The sequence below is a fragment of the Mercenaria mercenaria genome, chromosome 6, assembly GCF_021730395.1.
Source record: "Mercenaria mercenaria strain notata chromosome 6, MADL_Memer_1, whole genome shotgun sequence".
Taxonomy (NCBI): Eukaryota; Metazoa; Mollusca; class Bivalvia; order Venerida; family Veneridae; genus Mercenaria; species Mercenaria mercenaria.
In genome coordinates, this window is record NC_069366.1 from 15,054,567 (window position 1) to 15,074,516 (window position 19,950).

Below are 19,950 nucleotides of genomic sequence, written 5' to 3' on the forward strand. Positions count from 1 at the left end.
TATATACGCTTAAACAAAAATGAAAAATAGCACTTTGCCCTTGCCATGAATTAAATCAAGTGTTTGTTTCCGAAATAACACAAAATTTTCCTCCAGGTTTTTTAGCATGCTTTTTTCCTATATAGCGGCCGTAATCAGTATTTGAGTGACATTTGAATATCACTCCAAGAAAGCTATACATGGTCAAACTTTACAGCGTTTGTTTCAGAAAAAGCAGAAAATAAAAAGAAGATTAGTTTGTTTTATTTCTAAGTAGGATGGAATTTATTTCATCTCGTGAGCTTCGAAAATTGTATTCATAAAAGTGGTTTATTGCTACTCTTGACAATACAATTTTCGAGGCTCACGAGATGAACCAAAATTACATTTTACGTAAAAACAAACGAATATCTTCTATATCCATGTAAAAGAAACCTACTCACAATTCAAAAGTATTTGATTGTTCGATCATCTTATATCATTAAAGATCTGAAAAGTTTTATACACGTCATGTAAAATAAAACATACACATAAAAGTATACTTTCAATGATGGATTTTTTCACCTAAATTTCAATTGTCTGATGAAACGTTTTAAGAACTGTCCCAATTTTCTCTAATAACAACACCCTTTTCACCACTTACACATTTTCACACCATTTGTTTGTAAAGTCTGGGGTAAATTATTCAATCCAGTGTATTGTAAACAGTGTCATAACTTTTGCTTAAATTCTGTACCTTCAGTATTGCATAGAAAAATTAAAATCAAAGAAAAGAATAACAGTTAGAGGCTATAAATTAAAAGTAGTTTAAATTTTTTCATACCTATTATGGTAATTTTGAATTTTTGAATTTACAGTACTGTTTTATTTTCTATGAATAGCTGGAAATTATCTTAACTGATATTTATTGATAATAATCTTAGGACAATAATGTAGACTATAGTTCTTGTTTCTCAGCCGCATCTTACAGTAAACCACGTACTAAGCAGCCAGCCGAGGTGGTAATATTACAATCTGGCTATTTAAGACAGATGGCTGTTTAAGACAAGTTGAACTGAGAATCAAAAGTCCAGTTGGAAACTTACTTGACTGGCTACTTTAGGCAAGTGAAGTCTTAATACAGGTAGTTATTAAGACACGTTAAACAGTATTCATTTACCTTTTTATTATCTTACACTGCATTAAACTTTGAATTAATGGAAAATATTAGACACTAACATTTCTTTCTATTCCGAGGCACATACTATAACAGCTTCCAAAGTTGCAAACCGGCTTACATTTTAGGCTGGTTCATGTAACACTATTTCGAACATTGTATTCCTTTCGGTGATTGCTGTAGATCTGACCTAACCTTTAGTACATTCTTAATCAAACTTTCACTAAATTTATCAGGCACAGTTTTATCCAAGACCTTAGCCTGTGGAGGGTCATTTAAAGTTTCCCAGTTTCTGTAATGATGAAGAAGTCCGATGTTTATAGGAACTACCAGGTTTGTCACTTCTGGAACTTCATGTATCATCACCTTAGACACCCCAGCAGTTTTTGCAAAATATTTCGACCTTTGTTTTGGTAGAGACAACTTCCTTTCATGCTGCAGTTTCCGAAGTGTTACAAGTCGTAGTTTATCCACTAACGATTTATTGTGTATTTCAATGCCTGTATTGTTCCATTCCTTTTTAAAGAATGTATTTCTAAACATATACACTATTGAATCGTGCTTCAGCTGTCTTAACATATCAGACCATGTCGTTACATTTTTACCATGTGGAATAATAAATTCATCTACATCGAGATTTACAATAAATTCCGAGACACCCTTATTCCTATAAAGACAATCTTGTAGTGCAGCTACCTGACCAAAATAATGTATTTCGACCGATTTGTTTTCTCTCGGCCATGTATCTACACCTACCGGTAAGTTCCATTGCACTACTTCCGTTAAGCCTCGTTTTGAGTAGTACTCTAGCACATGTGCTACATTAATGGTGGAAGAATAATTGTAAACAATGAATTTGTCTGCTCCAAGAATTCTATTTAGTTCTATCCATTCTAGTATTTCATAATCACGATTATATCGAAAATTAAGTGGTGTAAGACAAACTGTGAACCTATGCTTGTTAGCAAATGGGCTTCTCAAGAACTGAATATCGATCAAGTTCATCGGTGTTTCACAGCGTTCGCTTACTATGGAAACATGTGTTGGAAAGGCACTTGACTGTGGCAGCATGCACTGGAACAATAGAGCCGTATATCTGAAATAAAATTCACATGCTGAATTTCATATTTCATGTAGAAAAAAAACACTTTCATTTTCGTATTTATAAACAACATTGGTGCAATAATAACAAAGGTTGCCCTTTCCGTAATAATGCACGCGCGGTATGACCACATTAAAAAAAGCAACATCAAAATTTCAAAATAAACATGAAATTTTATTTTAAACTTCGTTTTGACGGCAAAGATCTAAATTGAAATGACATGTAACAAATGTATTTTATTTTTTCCGACATTAAGGATATTTAAGATAATAGTCGGGCACTGTATTTTCATCGGAAGGCTAATTACAATTCAACGGAGCGAGTGTTTTGACTGTTCTGTTTATATATACACAAGAAATATCTTTAAAAAAGATATTCAGAATTTGTGGGGACTAATGTATTGCAGCACAGAAAAAGAATCTTTGCATAATGTGCAAAAGAAAAACCCCAAAAAAACAAAGAAGAATCCTTTCTAAAACTAATTGTTTATCAGTATTGTGGTAGGATATTCTGGAACACTGCAGAAAACAAACAACTCATTTAAATAATGTCTCAAAGCCAGGACAATTAACAATCAATATAATATAACTTAATGTAGGAATGACATATCCATAACACAACCCTTTCTTTCTATGTTTAGTTGTGATTTTTATTCTTTTTTCTCAAAATTTGGGGTTTATCGTTAAGATTTTACGAATGGTACCTGTCAGGATATGAGTTAAGTGACCCAGGGAAGTGCCTACGCTTAGTACCTTCAGCAATGAAATGAGTCCAATCGCTAAGTCGACTATGTCTATGACTAGCTGACAAACTATATAGAATGTCTTTTGTTAAAACGTAGAGCTGTTGAGACCTGTATATCTCACAAGTATTTTTTTCCGGATACCTCGCTTAAATGTTTTAGATTATGAGCTAAATAATTTCAGGGATCAGGCACATCATTCAATGTTTTAAACTAACGACTTCCAACTCAGAATGATCAAAGTCCTATAAACTGAAGGTACTATACTTGACTGGTCTTTTTGTTGAAGTTCCCACCAGTCAGTGTCTTTGAATCAACAACATACCAGTCCTGTCGCATAGATGCTTAGCCTGTGTCTTCTGAATTGAAGCTGCAACTCCATATGTTTGCCCTGAATCCTAAATACTCAGCGCCTATAAGCTATCACACATGGCATTCAACTACCATATATGTATAACCCCGATGCCTTGGCTGTACTTCACCAATAACGCTGAACCTCGTCTATACGCTGTCCATATACTAGTAGCTAAAAAACTTCAGTCAATGAAGGTGAAATATCTTCTTTTAAATAATTTATCGGCCCTTACAGTGTAGTTGCAATAACTTTCTCATCAAGATACTGGGATAAATTATCAGTTGAATCCTCGACGTGTCAACATCAATCGCTGGATACACTATTCATCTACCTATTTATGCCTTAGGAGAAGTGAGCTTTCATTGGTGCTATTTATAGAACTTGTTTCTAATTGGCCTCAATTCTATTAGTATTATGATTAGTAAAATAACATTATTCTTTAACAAAAAGTTGGTTCCCTTTAACTATTGTATATAACATAATGTTTGATATCACCATAATAAATCCTAAAACAGCCATAAATGACCCAAGTCCTATTATTTACAGCAATTCAACTACAATTATTATGGTGGCTGATTTCTGCTATTTCGTGTTGGCGTGGCTAAAACGCGACAACACAAAAACACGACAAATTTTACACGAAAACACGACGTTTCCAGGGCGCCGACACGACATACTTATTTGTCGAGTTTTCGTGTTGTCGTATGAATATGTCGAATATGTATTGGCGCCCTTTATTTGTCGTGCTGTCGTGTTTTCATGTTTTCGCCAAGCCGACATGAGAAAAAAAAAGAAAACTTGACAAATTATAGGTATTGTTGAAAACACGACAAATACCTTATTTGTCAAGTTTTCGTGTTTTCGAGTTTTCGCCCCACCGACAAGAAAACACGAAAACTCGAAAACATGACAAATCCCTTATTTGTAGAAAACACGACAAATATCTTATATGTCGAATTTTCCGTGTTTTCGTTTTGGCGTCTTCCGTTAGACATGCGTACAACAATTACCGAAATGAACACAACATAACAGCATGCAAAAATAGACAAAATCAACTAGAAAATATAAGTTTAAGAATACAAATGGACTTATATTCTAGGGATGGGAATGAATACTGAAATCATTATTCGAATATTCGGTTTGCATTATTCGAATATATTCGAATATTTGGTCTGTTTTAATGGAAACTTTAAATTCTTATTAGGTGATTGGCATATACACAATGCATCCTTTGTTTAAAGAGTGAATCATCGTATGTAATAAGGCCCAAAAAAATGTTTGTTTCGGGTAACCAGGCCATAAAACCCGCCGAACCTAGCGTTTCATTTCACGATTCTGTCAGTATAATGATAAACATATTTACCTAATTCTGTGTTTTAGCTTCAAAATGATACAAAAAAATAAAATCGATTATAATTTAAAAAAAGCAGGTCGTCCTACTTAAGCACGTGTCGCGCTGTTGTATTGCCGCCGCCATTTTGAAAGTTTTCAGTTGGCGTGTAAAAAAGCAAGTAAGGCAGACTTAAACCTCCTTCAGAATGATCTTTTGCATCAATCATATGTTATTTCTTGATTTTATTTTAAACTACTTAAAAATTTATTTCGAGTACGGCCGTTTGCGGATGAAAACCGATTCTGCGGACGCTCTGAAATGTCGTACAAAATATTGTAAAAAGATCGACAATATCTACAAGTTTGGTATGGTTTTCGAAAAAAAAAATCTTAAACTTGTTACCTAAAACAGGCGCCAATTAAAATGAACAAAAGATAAAAAGGTGTCACATTCACGCCCAATGCAAACTGTTAATCGTAACGATAACCCCAGCTAATTATGCTTTGCACTTTTCTTGTTAATTGGACATCTTTTAACATGCATCTGACACATTTACGCCTGTTGCAAACTTTTAATCCGTAACGATGGCCTCTGCCAATTATGAATTGCTGTTTTCTTGTTAATTGGAGGGTTTTTGATACGCGATAAAAATACGACAGAATTAACGGTTTTATTCTGTAGAATAAGCATTTATTTATTGCCCAAAGTCAATGATACATATTTTGAAAAAAAAAAAAAATACAATAAATAACGAATATTTGAATTTGATTTTCATATTCGAATATTCGACCGATTTTCGAATATTCGTTCCCATCCCTAATAAAAATATATCGAAAGATAAACGTCGAATATTAAACTACTTACTTCTGCCTGTTTACTTCTCACCTACATTTTATGTATTTTCTCATAATGTATCAAAGCAATTTCTTTCCAGAAAATTAAGAACATTTTTTGATAATGACCATATCTTTTGACAGTTTTTTTCTCTCTAATTTTGATAACTCTACTCAGTATTGCAGCGAAGATATTGCGAGTACGAAAGAGGCGGGTTAGCTGTAAGCTAATATATACACATATGGAGGATATCAACATCATTATAGAATAGCAGGACAAATATTTGATATACGCCCGACGGCAATACAGAATTACAATCAATTTATTGTATGTGTACCCAGCGAAGAATGCTATGATAAGGTTGTGCTCTGTCATACGTTTAATATTTTATAAGAACAATATCATAATAATAAAATCAAAACCCTTATTAACGAGGAATCTCTTTTGAAAATGTTATCTTCACTGACGCCTACGCGCGCGGTGTCAAACCCACGTGATTTATTAGCTAAGGTTGCGAGTAAAATCGGACAAAAACTGGCTCGATTCAGGTAACATTTTTGTCGAAATATCCAGGGAAATACTAAGATTTATTAAAAAAAAATGACTTTGTGAGCGCAAGATAACGTGGTATGGTTGGGGGTATTTTGAGGAAAAAATATGTAAATATGCCACCTCTTTCTACTAGCAACTTGAATTGCACATAATTCCCTTATCATATCTCAGTAATGGTCCAAAGAAAAATATGAAAGTAAATGCTAGACTCATTTCTGGAAAAACACAACTTGCTATGGTTTAGAGCATTTTCAGAGTGCTATGACCGAGAGCAACCAGAACTTGTGTCGTTGAATCTGACATTTTTGTGACTGAAACTGCCACTTGAACAGCGTTTTTCACTAATTTAACTCATGTCAGCATATTTCATGACCGGACTGAGTCTCAGTGCAAAATAAATGTTGGTCTAATTAAGGTTGAACCAACAATCGTTATGGTATAATTATGTTTACTTCTCGTAAAACTGATCCAAAATATACGTGTAGTTTAAATAATAAGTTTCCTTTCTACATATAGTCAGTACTACATTATCGAGAAGCCAGCTGCTAGCAGAGAAACCCCTATTAAAGGTAAAACTTTATTACTAGTAAAACTAAATATTTCAAACCTATAGAGACATCTGCTAGTGAGTCTCATAAATATTTCAATGTTATATGATCACTTGTGAAAATGGATAGATATAAAACACTTTACTCCAGATTAAGCTGTTCTCGCTCTTGGGTCAACCATTGCATCAGCAATTGATAATTTATCAATAGTAACTCCTAGTTATTTCAGTGAACTGTTCTTCGAGGTATAAAATGACCTTTTTACAACAGACGAGCCACGATAATATATTTCTTTATCTCCTGGTCAGAACATATTATCTCATGTCCGTGATATATATCTCGTTCCAACAACATACGTTTATTCTGGCCGAGACATAGTTATCACGTCACCACGACATACATATCTCTTTACCACGTAAGATTAATATCGTGGCTACAAAATAAATCATCCAATAGAAGAGCAGACCCGGATTGTCTGAGACTACCATTGAACTACTCAAAATTGCGAAGTGACAGTATAAATGGTAACTGATATTTAAATAAGAGAAGCAAACTATTTATAAGATATTATGGAAACTTACTGACACATTTTCTTATTTATTTTACTTGTATACATATATATAAATGGCTAACAACATACACACCAAACCGAAAACATAACAAATCATGGGTAGACTTTTTTTCTAGATTATTTAGATACAATACTCGGATTTATACTGGTTTTAACTCATTTTTATAAAAAAGAAAAAAAAAACTTTCATTTATATTTATTGAATTTTATAGCGGCATCAACAGACATATAGTGCGTTTTATTCGACCTGGATGGGCGGAGTTAATCTGTGACTTATGCAAATAATTGTAATCTCAAAAACGTGCAAAATAGGTAGAGCAATATAATTCTTTAAGTCCGTAATCGTCGGTAACTAATGACTAATTTCAACGCTACATTGGTTACAAGTACTACATACCCTGCACACTAATGTAGTGGACCGTCGCGAAACCACGCCCCGCAAGGTCAAATTAAATGAACTATAACAACAATTACGTTATAGAGGAATTAAATAGAATCAATATTTTACATTAGTAAGACTTATTATTCAAATACATTATTTTACATCCTTTCAGTCCAATCAATAAATGAGCCGTGCCATGGGAAAACCAACATAGTGGGTATGCGACCAGCATGGATCCAGACCAGCCTGCGCATCCGCGCAGTCTGGTCAGGCTCCATGCTGTTCGCTTTTAAAGCCTATTGGAATTGGAATAACTATTAGCGAACAGCATGCATCCTGACCAGACTGCGCGGATGCGCAGGCTGGTCTGGATCCATGCTGGTCGCACACCCACTATGTTGGTTTTCCCATGGCACGGCTCAAATGACTAAGTATTCACTGTTTCATCGGAATATTATACGCATGTAATGTAAACTTAACTTCCCGGCTTGAACGGAAATTGCATAAAAACCACCAGTTGGCAAACTGACTCCTCTTTATTGGCATGACTCAAAGGCAACCATGTTGATTTAAACACTTGACATTAATATTTCCGGATTTAAAATTTCAATTTTTGTTGTCTTCTTATGACAATGTTTCAGCTGCAGTTTATAAAATATTCAAAGATGTTTTGATTTATATGCAGCAAACGGTGTCTGAAACACCGAAGAGTCTTTTTTTTTTTAGAAAAAAAAAGTTATGTGTGTAACCGTGCTATTACATACCTTAAACCAAGCCCCTCGGATATTGTTATTATTTTTGCCAATTTTGACTTCATCTTCACGTTTTGATTATGAGGACTTTGATACCAAAATTGGCAGTAGAACTTTGAGGAACCTGCCGTCTTTATTCCAATTATTACAGTTTTGTTCGTGTCGAAAAGGTACGCAGAAAATACATAAGCCGTTTTGTTACTGTCCGTTGCACTCCAAGAGTTTTTTCGTGCGAGGTGAAATGGGAATAAAGTTTGTTTACACGTGCTTACAACATTAAAACCATGATTATCCAAGTTCCATTCGTCGACACTGTGGTTGTCTAATGTTGAGTCATTTATTCTACGAACGTGAATACTTCTTAGAGAAAACTGCTGACTTAATGTGTCATTTTCCGACAGAAATTCTGGTTTAAATATGTTCCTGTTAATGCTTTGAAACAGTGTATAAAATAAAACCACAATACCACAACATAAGGTTGATATTTTGAAATATTTCCTCGTTTTAAATCTCATTTTATAAACTACTGCGCGTAATAAATTCGGCATTTGTACGTATTACAGTGTATTTGCGTAGAACTGAAGATATCCACACTAGCATATCATAATAAAATCTCCTGTAGCAACATCCCTGCATAGCAAATACATGAACCACCTATAACAAAGGCGAAACAAACCAATTTCTCAATAAATTAATGTTTCAATAGGAGAAATCTAAGTCCACGCTTTCAAACGTCGATCTTTTACAGACGTCGTACATAATGAAGTATTTCAGAAAAAGTTACAATTATTTTCTTTTCTTTTATATTCTAACATTTTCCTTTTAACCAATCCGCGCAGCTACCAATACAGTTACAACTAATTGATCGTTGATCAATGTATTCCATTAGTTATCATAAATATTAGATAAGTTCCATATTTCTATGCACTATTTTGCAACAATAGCTGTAAATAAATGTTTCTGCAGCATCCAAATTTGGCTATGCAAATCTAATTGATGAACTATGCTTGACGTCGAGAATTGATACCACGGCTGTAGATATTGATCTAAAATCTGCTTTTGTCACTCGCCTATCTTAGACAACCATGAGCAATATTTGGATAATTCAATTTTATGGTTTGTTTCACCAGGAAGCTAAGACGAGAGATGAACTATACCAATTTTATACACATGTTAAGAAGCAAGTTAAAGGCTACTATTTTGTTAATTCTTACTAACCAAACTGTCCTTAAATTGTGTCTAAAATACAGAAAATGTCTACTGCAAGAAAAAATAAAACAGAGTTATTATAATAGTAGCTCGATCGCGCCTCGTTTGATCCGTTTTTGCAAAATCTAAGAGAGCCGAATACAAAATCCCAGATCTAGATTTACATCCACATTTTTTGTTTGTTTGTTGTTTTGTAAGTGTATTTGTTTTGTTTTCGTTGTTATCGAATGAAATATGTTTGTTGATGTTTAACTAGAAAAGAATGAAGTTTTTATGTGCTCTATCCGGTTATGCATATTATATGAAAGTAGTCCGAAACATACGATACAAAAGCTACAATACGGATATCTTTCTGCTTGTTCATATTTACTTGTGAAATACAAGCTGTATTTTTGACAAAAATTACAACACATGTATATAGGTATATAAGAAAGGAAATTATCTGCTGCAAGTTCAAGCAACATATCTAGAGAACTGAATGATGTCTACTTGAAAAGCTCAAGTACATTTTACTAGGCTCTAATTATCGTTACTATTATAATAATAATAATATACTGTTAATGAAAGTAGATGAATACATTTGTATTTCAAACTGATGGTCAATTGTCTACTCTGAAATCAAATTTATTAGTATCAGCATAGTATCATGATAAGTGTTGTGGATAAACCTGAATTAAGATAAAGAAAAACAAAACAGAGTAGTTTTTTGTATTATATTGTCATCATGCTATGGCAAAGAATAACATCAGCTAATACTTTAGTCCGTTAACCTCATTTTCACACACGAATTTACTTTGGCCATGCAAAAGAAGCACTTTCCGTTAGCTTTACTCTTACGTGAACAGTCTTTGCAAAAGGTGTGTCCGCAAGGCACTAGTGTGTGATCTTTCTCGGCTGACAGACATATAATGCATAATAACAGTTCGTCCCTTGCCTCTTGCTTAGCTTTAGACAGTTCTCTCTGATGAGCCACCAGCATCTCATTTTCCCTCTTTTCCCAAACCGTTTCTGACAATGTACTGCTTGTGCTGCTTGCACTTGTAACAGTTGATGTAGGCCTTGAGTACGGTTTCAGCTTATGCAGTCCTTTGATGCCTTTTACGGGACTTTTTGACTTCAAAGTACACGTAGGTGCTCTCATTAAAGTCGGACCAAATATATCTGGTAGATCATCATCATCTTCTTCTTCTTCTTCATCACTATCTATCGCGATATCTGTCGGAAGCAACTGTCTCTTTACTCTGTCACTGTTGTCTGAAACAGAGAAGAAAAAAAACGAATTTCAGTTAAATCTTATCTAAAAATGTTACACGGTTATTTCAAAAAGTCAAATCACTATTAGCTTAAACAAAAATATATCTAGTTCAATTTGAAAGTGTCAACTCACCAATTTCATCCATCAGCAAGCCTTGGTTCTCCAAGAGAAACCTCGCAGCCGATATGATGTCCGGCATATCTTTGTCATTCGTTGCCTCTCTGATCTCGTTTTCCCACAAGTTCAGTTTGGATAGCGCCGACATGCTACTCTTGAACAAGGAAGGATCTCGTCCGCGATCCAAGTTGATGCAAGTAACGACGTTATCGATGTTTTCGATCAAGTTCTGAGCTCTTCTAATAAGGCCTCTTCGTTTGTATACAACAAATGTTTCCATTGCTTGTTGACGGCTCTTCGTCATGAATGAGCTAAGTAAATTTGCGGCTGCTCTGTTCATCTTTCTGATACAGAATGAGAGTTAAAACCATCCGCGCACACTATCTCTAGCAAAAATTGTTTTAACCAATCAGAATGTGGCATTTAAACCACGCCTACTTTGTATTAACCAATCAGAAAGCAGATTGATTGAAAAAGTTATTTTTTTCGGTACAGTACCAGGGAAATAGACCATCGAGCTTCATTCTGTCGAATGCAATCATACTGTCAACACGCTTACAAACTATCATACAGCTTATAAATTCCAGAAGATGAAGGTGAAAGTTTTCAGCATCGAAACACTGAGACAGAGGTCTCAAACTCTCGACATGCTGTTAACGCACAACGATATATACAATAAGACAGAGAAGATATTGTCGCTCGGGGAATGTCATGAACAGTACCTGCGAGAGCAACTTGACGGATTTCTGAAAGAAGGGGACATTGAGCAATATCACAAACAGTTCGTAGTGGACTTGTCGAATCCAGTGGTGAACTTTGATATTGTTGTGTCAAGGATTGATACTAGAATTCTACTTGTTCTACTAGACTATTATGCTGTAGACACATGGAAAGACGAATTCGTAAACTTTGTTCTAAGAAGTGAGAGGGCAAACTGGATCGTCTTCAATGCACTTTTACTCTTATCATTTGCAGATCATGGCATTGTTGATAGATTTAGCACAGAAGTAGATGAAAAGCAGAATTACAGACCGATGCCACCATTTCGGTTCAACGAAAGGCCACGAAGAAATGCAACCAGTTTCGGGGACATTTATGCAGCGATTGGCACTCGTAACCGCAATAAAATTTTTAGACCAACCTCACAGTTTTAACAACTTTTATCAAATTGACCTCGAACAACTTGTCCTAGCCCTTCATCAAGGACCAGATGCATCAAGAGTATTATTATCATCATCATCATCATCATCATCATCATCTTCATTATTATTATTATTATTATTATTATTATTAATTATCATCATCATCATCATCATCATCATCATCATCATCATCATCATCTTCATTATTATTATTATTATTATATACATATTTATCCTACTTTTGTTGGATTTAATGTCACATCATCATCATCATCATCAGTATCATTAGTACCAGTATGTTTCTGTTTTTGTTGGGTTTAATGTCACATTGAGACAATTATAGGTCATATTGCGGTTTTCTAACTTTCCGTGGTGGAGAAAGACACCCATGTGCCCCTCCCGGCATCATTTCATAATGGACGGGCATCTGGGTAGAACCATTGACCTTCCGAGAGGTAGCTGGATGGTTTCCTCATTAAATTCTTCGTCCCGGGGAAGGCTTTAACCCGCATAATTGAGGGGCAAGTTATTTGAAGACAGCCACCTTAGCCTCTCAGTCAAGGAGGCCCCTATGTTCATTCAACTTTTGCAGTTAGTAAGAATGTTTGCGTAAAAAAATGGCTTTTCTATTACAGAAATGATTCACTTTTAAAGCTGATCTTGCAATTGGAAGCGGAATACATATTTGAAAATGTATTATGTCGTTTTGTGCTGGGTTAGGCTGCTAGATGTACGTGCGTTATGTCCGTCCCCGGGAACAGAATCTTAGAACATATAATGACGCTATAAGTATACAATGTCCTGTGCTTTTATTATGAACAACAAGAAAACTTAGGCTGCCATCCGAAATTTTCGAGTATCCGCACTATCTAACTTATGCTTTATACTGATGTACCTCTCCCTAGATCCAATCCTCATGTTGGTGTTGCGGCCACGAGGTCCTCGACAGCGACCAAACACTTAAATGTGATGGCTGCCCCTCTTCTTACACGTAAATTGTCAGTCCAAATTTACACAAAAACCTGATGCAGTGTGATGTAACAATGTCTGGTCCTCTACATTAACTGCACGCCGTTGTATAACTGAAATACTATTGGAGAATGCCGCTAAAAATCAAACACACGTATAATATGTGACCTACAACAATGTTTAAATTTTCCCTTTATACTGCTGATTGGTATCTTAAGAATAAAAGAAAAACGATTTCACTGTATTAACTCATTCTGCCCTAAAGAGTTATCTCTAACTTCTACTCTGCTGATATTTATCTTTCTGCCACATAGAAGGCTTTGAATACTTATAACTGTTTTAAGAGATATAACATTTATTGATTTTGTAGTTTTGTTTTGTCATCCAAGCAATCAAAACACATCAGAACAAAGTTGTTTCTCATAAAAAAATGCGTTTTTATTTATTTAAATATGAAGATGTGATAAAATGGAAATAAGTGAATATATTAACTATATTTTAGACAGAAACTATAATTGTCCTGAAAATAACATTAATTTGGACTTATTTTCAGAAAACATGTTCTTTAACATGAAAATTTGAATTTTGAAGCAATTACGTAGAATTTCTTAAGTATCACACACAAGATTTCAAAATAATTGAATTATTTTTAACACTTTATTCTACACTTTTTCGACCAGACTTTACAAAACATGGCTAGAATTTTACAGAAAAAAAAATAACATAACGACAGTATTTCTAAATAACCGTTTGGTTGCTTTCTCAGAACAAGGCCCCTAATTTTGTAATAACTTCTGGCCCGACACTTTTGTATATTTACATTATGTATTTATGTATACTGGTTGTATGTGTGTGGATAGAATATGTACATATATACGGTAAAATACGATTGAAACGAATTAAGCAAACCAAAAAAGAAAAAGAACGAAATTAGCTTAACCCTACAATACCTTGAATTTTTAGTTTGTCACTGGCAATTGTCACTGGCAAACATTTTGCAGAAGCGGTCATCGTTGTGAAAGAGAATATACTGAGCGTTGTTGAAAGTTGCAGACGATAAATATAGAGAAAGAGAATATATAAATTTCGAAATCTTTTGAAATAGTACGTAAAAGAATGAGTTATAGAAACATTTAATTCATTTATTTATAATTTAAGTAACATTCAATTTAGTCTGAATGCCGACATGATGGTATAAGAAATCAAAATTTATTGTTTTAACGTTTTTTATAACAGTGTTCCCGAAATATTGTTTTAAAAGGTTGTTTCGTTTGTCCAGCATACTGTATGCTAAAATTATGGGCATTTCACATAAAATGGTATAAAATTAAGGTGCTAGGATTACTTTTACACTAAATATTCAATAACTTGTCAAAATTTTGTTAATCTTTTCTCAAAACTGAAGAAAAATACAATAGACTGGCTTTTACTTTACTATACATGCAAAACTTTCTTATAACTTCCTGTTTAAAGATAACATGGCTGTGGAATATGATTTTCTTAAGATAAATCTATTAATTAGTATGAAAAACGTTTTATCTACCTACCCTAAGCGCAAACAAGTATTTTTGATCTTACACTAAGTAAGTGTCTTATTATTTGTTAAAGGTAATTCATTGCAATGTGATATAATAATTTTAGTTATCCATTTTCCTTTTGTTTTAGAAGGGACAGTCTTTACACAGAGGTATTGAACATTCGCTCTTATTTATCTTACCTACTGGCAATGGGAGTAACCCCTAGATTCACTTCCAATAGATTGTTTTCGGTAATGTACACAGTATGATTAATTGAAGTGTAATTGTATCACAACTTATAAAAAGTGCTAACTTTAAGAGAATAGTATATAATTATGGTAAATGATATCTGCCATTTCGTTCTGGCTTGTTTGCAGAACAACAAATAAGCACGCCGACATGACGTATAATGTATTTTCGTATCAGCACGCTGATTGTTATCCTGGCGGAAGGAGAAATGGCAGAAATCAGCCACCATAGATTATATCATTATTTTACTGATACTAGGGTAAATAAAAACACTCTCAGTAACTTCTTGTATATATCAATTAATATCGTCTTAGCGTGTAAAGTAAATACATAGACTTTATTTTTCTTACAAATGGTATTAAATAAACACTAACTATCTACCCTTTTGCACTAAACAGAATTCATGATCGATCAGCATTGCATGTGGCTTTACTTGTATTATTTTTTCTAAACTCATTGCCTCAAATTATTTATTATGTTTAAGTCTGACCAAACAGTTTGTACATTCTTGATCAAAAGTTGACCAAACTTTTGAGGTACAGTTTTGTCTAAAACTTTAACATTCGGAGGATCATCCAGTGTTTCCCAGTCTCTGTAATGATGTAAAAGTCTGATTTCTATCGGTACGTATGCGTTCTTCATCCAAGGCACTTCGTGTATCATTACTTGAAACACACCATCGGCTTTTGCAAAATATTTCGACCTTGACCTTGGTGAAAATATTTCTGTTTCGTGCTGCAGTTTTTGAAGTGTGACAAGTCGATGTTTATCAACTAACGATTTATTTTGTATTTCAATGCCTACATTGTTCCATTCTTTTTTAAAGAAAGTATTCCTAAACAAGTATACGTTTGAATCCTGCTTCAGCTGCATTAACATGTCAGACCATTTTGTTACATTTATACCATGTGGAATAATAAATTCATCAACATCGAGATTAACGATAAACTCCGAAACGCCTTTATTTCTATATAGACAATCATGTAATGCGGCAATCTGGCCAAAATAATATATCTCAACTGTTTTATTCTCTCTAGGCCATGTATCTACTCCTACCGGTAAGTTCCATTGCACTACTTCCGTTAAGCCTCGTTCTGAGTAATAATCCAGTACACGTGCTACATTAATGGCGGATGAATAATTGTAAATAATGAATTTGTCTGCTCCAAGAATTCTGTTTAGTTCTACCCATTCTATTATTTCATAATCACGATTATATCTAAAATTAAGTGGCGACAGACAAACTGTGAACCTATGTTTGTCAACATACGGCGACCGCACGTACTGGATATCGAGCAAGTTCATTGGCGTCTCACAACTTCTGCTTACTAAGGAAACATGCGTGGGTAGTTCCACGGACTGAGGCAACATGCACTGGAACAACACTGCATTATATCTGAAACAATAAAAAAAAAACAGCATGTATACACAATTACTGAAACGCTTTAATAAAACCTTGAGTTACATTTTACTCGTGTTTTTTTAAGAATGTAACAGTATATATGTCGACTGTGATACTTAGAAATATTCTGTATTCTTTTATTAAGATTTACGAAAGCACTGTACTTGTAGCTCGTTTACAATTGCAATTACTCGGTCCATTGTTAAGCATGCGTGATCGAAAAACAGTTAACTGTTTGGATTTAGTACGTACATGTAACGGTTTGGATAACTAAATTCACATGATCGGTATCAATGTTGATAAAACCAGATACAACAACAGTCATCTCCTTCACTAATTTCTGGAATATCAGGGTGGCCTTGCATTTGAAATTTACGGCGGTTTGACACAAAAAGGTCAAATATCACAAGAATAACATCTAGGGAAAGAAGCAAATTGAAGATAAAAAAACTAAATATAAAAGATTAAAGGACAGCCTGTGTATTAGCGAATTAGCAGTAAAACACCTAATCTATGGTACTGATGCGTGAGAAATTTTACTTATGATAAAGGATTTATTTCCGAGAACATTTATAAAAATGAAGCATTATACAATGTATATGACTTAAAACATGTGGTGTGAGTACGTTTGAGTGTCCAGCTGCTTCAAATTACCGTAGTCATTTGTTTTCGTGACCATGGGTTCAATCACAAGCCAATCTTTGGTCTATAGGATGATTTAAAGTAAAATAAATTCTTTTAAAGTTCATTTATCTACGTAATTTGTCAGCTGTGTTGTAGGAACAGTGATCAGTAAATGCACAGTATCTAAGCCTCTGTCAGCCTCAAGTTGATCAAGTAATATGAATATCAATACTTGAATCTGCCCAAACCGTATTACTGAATTGATCAACCTGAGTAGTTACAAATCACGGAACATGTCAAATGTATTTGCTGACATGCACAAAACTCAAAATGAACACCCTTTCAAAATGTTCATGTTGGGAATGCTCACAGACCATCCCGTAGCACTTTTCGTGCCAAATGTCTTGTTTTATAACTCAAAAATAAAGTAATGAACTTTTTCACCTTTAATAAATCTGAAAACATTAAGCGGCATACTAAATTAAATGTAACAAAACACTAGCGTTATAACGCTCGGCCATTTAGACTATTTGAAACGAGAAACAATTTCAAATGTATACTTGCAACTCTAAGCTCAACGTCGTGGAGATTATGGAACATTTTTATACCTCACATGAGAGACTATTTAATTAAAAAGAAATCATAGAAGTTAATGAAGTTAATGAATATTTATGGAAGTTTTTAAGAAGGCATGTGGAAATCCATTGTTGGAAGGATTTCCGCAGTGTTCCATACCTTACTCAGGGAAATCGGTCTTTTAAGTCCGAATTTGCACTGAATTAAATAGACATTACAAGCAAACGTCTAGGATTTTTTCCGCTTGGTATGAATGGTGAAAGTGAAATGTATTTTACTAGAAACAAGGCAGTCTGAAAGACAGCTAAATCCCCCGCCACTGCTATGGATAGTGAAAGGGTAAACCTTTGATTTTAGCTGTGACCTTGACCTTGAACTGACATGGCTGACTTCTGCACAACGTCTTGATGAGGTGATCATTTGACTCAAGTTTCATGAAAATCCTTCAAGGGGTTTAGGAGATACAGAGCTGAAACCTTTGATCTTCAGTTGTGACTTTGACCTTGAGTTGACATGGCTGACTCATGAGTTCTTGATGAGGTGATCAGTTGACCCTAGTTTGATGAAAATCCTTCAAGGGGTTTAGGAGATCTACAGAGTGGATACCAAATGGAAGGCTCAAACCTTCGACCCTTAGCTGTGACCTTGACCTTGAGCTGGCATGGTTGACTCATAATTTCTGCACATCGTTCTGATGAGGTAATCATTTGACCCAAGTTTTATAAAATTCCGTCAAGATGTTTAGGAGATATAGAGCGGACACGAAATGGAAGGCTGAAACCTTTGACCTTCAGTTGTGACCTTGACCTTGAGCCGACAAGGCTGACTCATAAGTTCTGCACATCGCCTTGATGAGGTGACGTTTGACCCAAGTTTGATGAAAATCCTTCAAGGAGTTTAAGAGATATAGAGCGGACACAAAATGGAAGGCTCAAACCTTTGACCCTAAGTTGTGACCTTGACCTTGAGCCGGAATGGCTGACTCATAAATTCTGCACAACGTCTTGATGAGGTGATCATTTGACCCAAGTTTTATAAAATTCCTTCAAGGGGTTTAGGAGATATAGAGTGGACACAAAATGGCAGGCTTGAGTTGTGTCCTTGACCTTGAGCCGACAAGGCTGACTCATGGGTTCTGCACATCGTCTTGATGAGGTGATCATTTGACCCAAGTTTCATGAAAATCCTTCAAGGGGTTTAGGAGATATGGACCGGACACGATTTTGTTACGGACGGAAGGACGGACGGACGGACGGAAGGACGGACGCAGACCATTCCTATAATCCCTCCGCCACGGCGGGGGATTAAAAAATGGGATCAGTCAAAATACATCCTAACGAACAACCTGACTCTTCACAAATAGGAAGAAGCAGACACACAAGTGATTCTACACTATTTAGACATCAATGTGAAAGATACTGAAAGAATACAAAATACACATGTATAAAGAGCCCTGATAAAGACTTGCTAATTGCACTAGTGAAATAAGCTTAGAAATCATGCGATACGGTTTTGCCATACACTGGTACAAGCATCAAGAGGCGCCTTCTGAATGTAAAGAACAATATTCGAAGCACAGGAGAGAGCATCGACTGCCTTTTTGCTGCAAATTGAAGGGAAAGTAGCACAAGTGAAACTAGAAAAGGGAAACACGGATGCATCATATACATCACTGCTCTTTTGAATTCAATATAACAACTAGGATAGTCTTGTTTGTGAAATCTATGGACATGTAGCATACAAAGGCATAACCAAACTAAAGCATGGTATGCTTCTGGGAAAATATTAAGATCATGCTGCAGAAGTTCTGAGCATGTATTATTGTGTGGAAATAAACCATGCTGATCATTAATTAAAAGGCATATAAAAGGAATAACGTACTTGGTCACCGAGGTGACTAGTATGGCTGATACTATACAGTTATTTAATGACTCTGATGATGGAAACCATTACACTGATCAAGAGAAATTTTAATAACGCTATCAAGTAAATGTTTGAATTTTGAAGCTTTTTACAGTCACGTGTAAAAATGTTTGTCATTACACAATAAACATTTGCCATCACAGATTACCTATTCATCATACAAATACACGATACAAAATTATATGAAATTGTTTAAACAGAAGCAAATATCATGCTATAGCTGAAACATGTATTCGGTAACGTATAGTATCGTAAGTTAAAACATTGTCATGACGTCACTCCTTTGTTCTCGCTGTACTGTATTTTTAATATTGGACTGCTTTCAATGGGACTTAGTTCAGTATTTTCCACGTGGAGTCCAATATTATTTTAATATTGGACTGTGTATTTAATATTGGACTGCACGAGGAAAACGATTTATATACAAAATCAATGTCTTCGTGTAGTCCAATATTTATCAATACATGTAGCGTAATTCCATATAGAAATATTGTAATCAAATGAAAGCAGTCCAATAAAATAACACAGTACTGATAATAAAAGGGAAAATTAATATCAAAATTAAATTTTATGTATAGATCTAGATGCAAAATTTTAAAAATAGCATTATACATATATGTATTCTGCATGCGTCAACGTAGTCTTACTCCTTAAACGACGT

General features: G+C 34.7%; 3 protein-coding genes across 5 annotated transcripts in view; all 3 read right to left on the bottom strand.

Annotated features, from left to right (window-relative positions):
- Nucleotides 1–419: 419 nt before the first annotated feature.
- On the bottom strand, nucleotides 420–10,035 carry LOC123550293 (uncharacterized). Its single transcript, XM_045338723.2, has 2 exons — nucleotides 8,319–10,035; nucleotides 420–2,231 (listed from the first exon to the last, which is right to left on the bottom strand). The coding sequence occupies exons 1-2, from the start codon at nucleotides 8,852–8,854 to the stop codon at nucleotides 1,280–1,282; spliced, it is 1,488 nt and encodes a 495-aa protein (XP_045194658.2). The 5' UTR covers nucleotides 8,855–10,035; the 3' UTR covers nucleotides 420–1,279.
- Nucleotides 10,036–10,272: 237 nt separating this feature from the next.
- Nucleotides 10,273–12,008, bottom strand: LOC123550656 (uncharacterized). The gene is made up of 2 exons (XM_045339083.2): nucleotides 10,903–12,008; nucleotides 10,273–10,769 (listed from the first exon to the last, which is right to left on the bottom strand). The coding sequence occupies exons 1-2, from the start codon at nucleotides 11,225–11,227 to the stop codon at nucleotides 10,273–10,275; spliced, it is 822 nt and encodes a 273-aa protein (XP_045195018.2). The 5' UTR covers nucleotides 11,228–12,008.
- A 2,117-nt stretch (nucleotides 12,009–14,125) lies between these two features.
- The window catches only part of LOC123549585 (uncharacterized), a 47,558-nt gene continuing 41,733 nt past the window's right edge, over nucleotides 14,126–19,950 (bottom strand). For all 3 annotated transcript variants that reach the window (XM_045337778.2, XM_045337781.2, XM_045337779.2), the window contains exon 2: nucleotides 14,126–16,160. In XM_045337778.2, coding sequence (XP_045193713.2) covers nucleotides 15,218–16,160 — 943 coding nt within the window. In that variant the 3' untranslated portion in view covers nucleotides 14,126–15,217. The remainder of the gene's footprint in view (nucleotides 16,161–19,950) is intronic.

Bases quoted from the DNA above. Each gene is read 5' to 3' on its own strand.
- LOC123550293 (XM_045338723.2), bottom strand. From the start codon at position 8,854: ATGCCGAATTTATTACGCGCAGTAGTTTATAAAATGAGATTTAAAACG. The intron at 2,232-8,318 runs GTATGTAATAGC...ATTTTATTTCAG, and splicing joins TCCGAGGGGCTTGGTTTAAG to ATATACGGCTCTATTGTTCC.
- LOC123550656 (XM_045339083.2), bottom strand. From the start codon at position 11,227: ATGAACAGAGCAGCCGCAAATTTACTTAGCTCATTCATGACGAAGAGC. The intron at 10,770-10,902 runs GTGAGTTGACAC...TCTCTGTTTCAG, and splicing joins CTTGCTGATGGATGAAATTG to ACAACAGTGACAGAGTAAAG.